The sequence below is a fragment of the Etheostoma spectabile genome, chromosome 3 (assembly GCF_008692095.1).
Source record: "Etheostoma spectabile isolate EspeVRDwgs_2016 chromosome 3, UIUC_Espe_1.0, whole genome shotgun sequence".
Classification (NCBI taxonomy): Eukaryota; Metazoa; Chordata; class Actinopteri; order Perciformes; family Percidae; genus Etheostoma; species Etheostoma spectabile.
The window spans coordinates 25,252,402-25,255,216 of record NC_045735.1 but is presented as its reverse complement, the minus strand read 5'-3'; the positions used below and the strand labels follow the sequence as shown (position 1 = coordinate 25,255,216).

Sequence of the window (2,815 nt, the reverse complement as noted above, 5' to 3'; positions counted from 1 at the left end):
AAAAAAAAAACTTACTGGTATCCTACAGGGAAGAGTTTGCGTTTACAGTCTGAGAGTTCAGTCAGTATCCCCAAACAGTCAATGGTCATGGAGCCTGCAATGATGATGTTTAAAATCAGCATTCAAGAGACACGGAAATGGATGTTTTTGCGCCAATATTTACCAGCAATCGACCTACCTATCATCATGTGGACATTTTCAGGCTCTAGTCCTGCCAGCCACTTCCTCCTGAGACTAATGCCCTCCAGGTCCACCAGGATCCTGCGGGTCACCTCAAACTCAGACACCACCTGGAGAAAAAAATACACAGGAAAGGTCAAGATAAAATCAAGAATATCAAGTCACAGTTCCTGAACATGGTTCATCTATACAAAAGACATACACAAGATTTTCTCACTAAGAATTAAATACTTGGACCTACTTTTTACATAGCTGCCATCTAACTGTACTAATTAGCTTTTAATTACATAGTAATAAATGAGATCTTCTTACTTCTCCCTTGATGAGGTCCCTGTGCTTTGGACAATAGACTTTCTTGTCCTCTAGGAAGATGCAGTGGGAGTGGCGGGCGCACATGAAGTGATAGTTGCTGGTGCAAGAGGTGAGGCAGCAGCCAACTGTGGCCCCTGGCTTATGACACTTCTCACAGCGCTGAATACAAAGAACAACAAGTTGTAAATATCTGTCCCAATAAATAAACACTATAAATAGAGTGGGAACCTGTAATGGAAAATGTGTCTTACCAGCTGTTTTCCCCTAAAAACAGCCATGTGAACATTCTTCAGAGAGCCGTCGTCATCTTCAAAAACTTCGGCAGACCACAGTGCGCAGTTTACATGGGTCCACTCATTCTGACCAATGTACAACAGCCTGCCACTCTCCTGAAACAAACAGGCATGTTATACAAGAGACTCAAAGTAATTCATATGTATGTTAAAGAGAGTCCAAGCAGATTCCTGACTCACATTAGTGTTATCATCCCCATACTTCAGACACAGCACACATTGCCTGTTATCACTAACACCTGGCGGAGGAGGGAGCTCTGGGCTGTCTTCATGATCTGAAGAGAATAATTTATAAAAAAAACAAAAAAACAACAACCAGTAAGTGACAAGATGTGCAAAAAACTAATGTGCATGTAAAAACGTGTACATATATGAAGACTGCCTTACCGGGTAGGAGTGGATGTGGTGTGGGTAGAGCTGGAGGGAGAGAAGGGGGGGAGGCTGGAGAATCTGGTTCACCAGGGGTCTTGTGTCGAGGAGCTGGGATGATCTTTTTCATGAGGTGGGGGAGCTCAGCACGGGAAAGCTCCTGTCTCTCTTGCCACTGGGCGTAGTTGTGGTCCAGGGACGGCGGCAGCACGGCATTCGGAAGTAGCCCACTGCTGGGAGACAAAACACCCAAAGAACTTCAAAATAGCCACACAAGTAATTATGTGGGTTTAAAACTTCAGTGAAAGCCTAATAAGGGCATACAAAAAAGTCTTCAGGAACACAATTCAGGGTTAAGTCTGTGCATTGGGGATTATCTTCACATCATTCAACACCCATCACCTGGCAAACCTGAGATTTATAGATAGGCAGCTTCAGTTGCTTAGGGTTAGGTTTTTTCCTAAATAAAAAACAGTCAAAAGTCAGTCTTTGTGATCATTATTGAACTTGACGAGGAGTATTTTTGAGATTTTGAAGAAAGTTACCTTTTTGCACAAGAAGTTATACAAAGTTAAGATTATGTTTTAGCTAAAGCATATTGCCTAAAATGGCATGAAGTGTGACTCAATGAAATCCTGACACATAACACCACTGTTTAATTGTTATGCTGTACAACAGCAGACCTCTTGTTTTGATCTACTCAACTAAACTCATAATTTACAAAAAACAACAGGAAGGGCAATCATACTGAGATGATGCAAATACACAGTATATCCATAGGTCAGAATGAATGGACATTATGTAATGTTAATTCTCATTAGACTAAACCAAAAAATCAAATTCCACTGATCCACCGCCTCAATTATAATGAGTTTAAAATGTGATGTTTACTGTACATTTTAATGACAGAGTTGAAATCAATACAAAAAGGCTGCTGTCTTTATGCAAGATAATGTATTTTCTACCATCACCTATGCACAAACTGTTTTACCAGCAAGCCACACAAATTTAGAAAATATTCCACATGCAGTCACCTATTAAAGGAAAAAGATTGTGTGGCAGGTGTTGCTTTTAAGAGAAGATGCTTGAGATATGTTGGAAAGCACTGGAAGAGTGTTTAATGCCTCAAAACTGTCATACAGATTACGTGCATTGCTGTGAGCATCTCCGTATTTCTTCAAGAATTTCCCCCAAGAAGATACAAAAATTCCCCCAAGTCGCATGTGAGCACTGATAAATGATCAAATCAAAGGAGCTTTGCAAAATTAAGTTTCGCTAAATCAAGCCACATTGGCCATTTGTAGCTGGTGATGTGTCAAGTATCATACTAATAAGACAGCAGAGGGAACTAAACAGGCATCCAGTCAATGATGGCCACATGATCCACTGGATGGATCATTGGCTGTCTGGGCTGGAGCCCTGGTACAGTACATAACACAAAAGACAAAACTGACAAGTAGACCACAATTAGACCACAAATATGTGTCAAAGAGCCTTCAAGTGAAATGTAACACTGTTACGGTTTGCCTCCCACAATGCCTGGAGGACAGGCAGAGTAAATGCTCTGGGAAAGACGATATCTAAATATGTGATAAGTGAGCGAGTTAGTGAATGAGTGTGTGTGTGTGTGTGTGCGTGTGTGTGTGTGTGTGTGTGTGTGT

The 2,815-nt window shown here is 41.2% G+C and overlaps 1 protein-coding gene across 7 annotated transcripts in view; it reads right to left on the bottom strand.

The window, feature by feature from the left end:
* Positions 1-2,815, bottom strand: part of kmt2a (lysine (K)-specific methyltransferase 2A) — a 45,080-nt gene that overhangs the window by 15,248 nt on the left and 27,017 nt on the right. For 6 of the 7 annotated variants that reach the window (XM_032503119.1, XM_032503110.1, XM_032503127.1 and 3 more), the window contains exons 17-22: positions 1,173-1,387; positions 966-1,060; positions 744-881; positions 493-651; positions 179-290; positions 16-94 (exon numbers count right to left, since the gene is read on the bottom strand). In XM_032503119.1, the coding sequence (XP_032359010.1) occupies positions 16-94; positions 179-290; positions 493-651; positions 744-881; positions 966-1,060; positions 1,173-1,387 (798 nt within the window). The remainder of the gene's footprint in view (positions 1-15; positions 95-178; positions 291-492; positions 652-743; positions 882-965; positions 1,061-1,172; positions 1,388-2,815) is intronic. The other variant, XM_032503134.1, reaches the window with a different exon arrangement.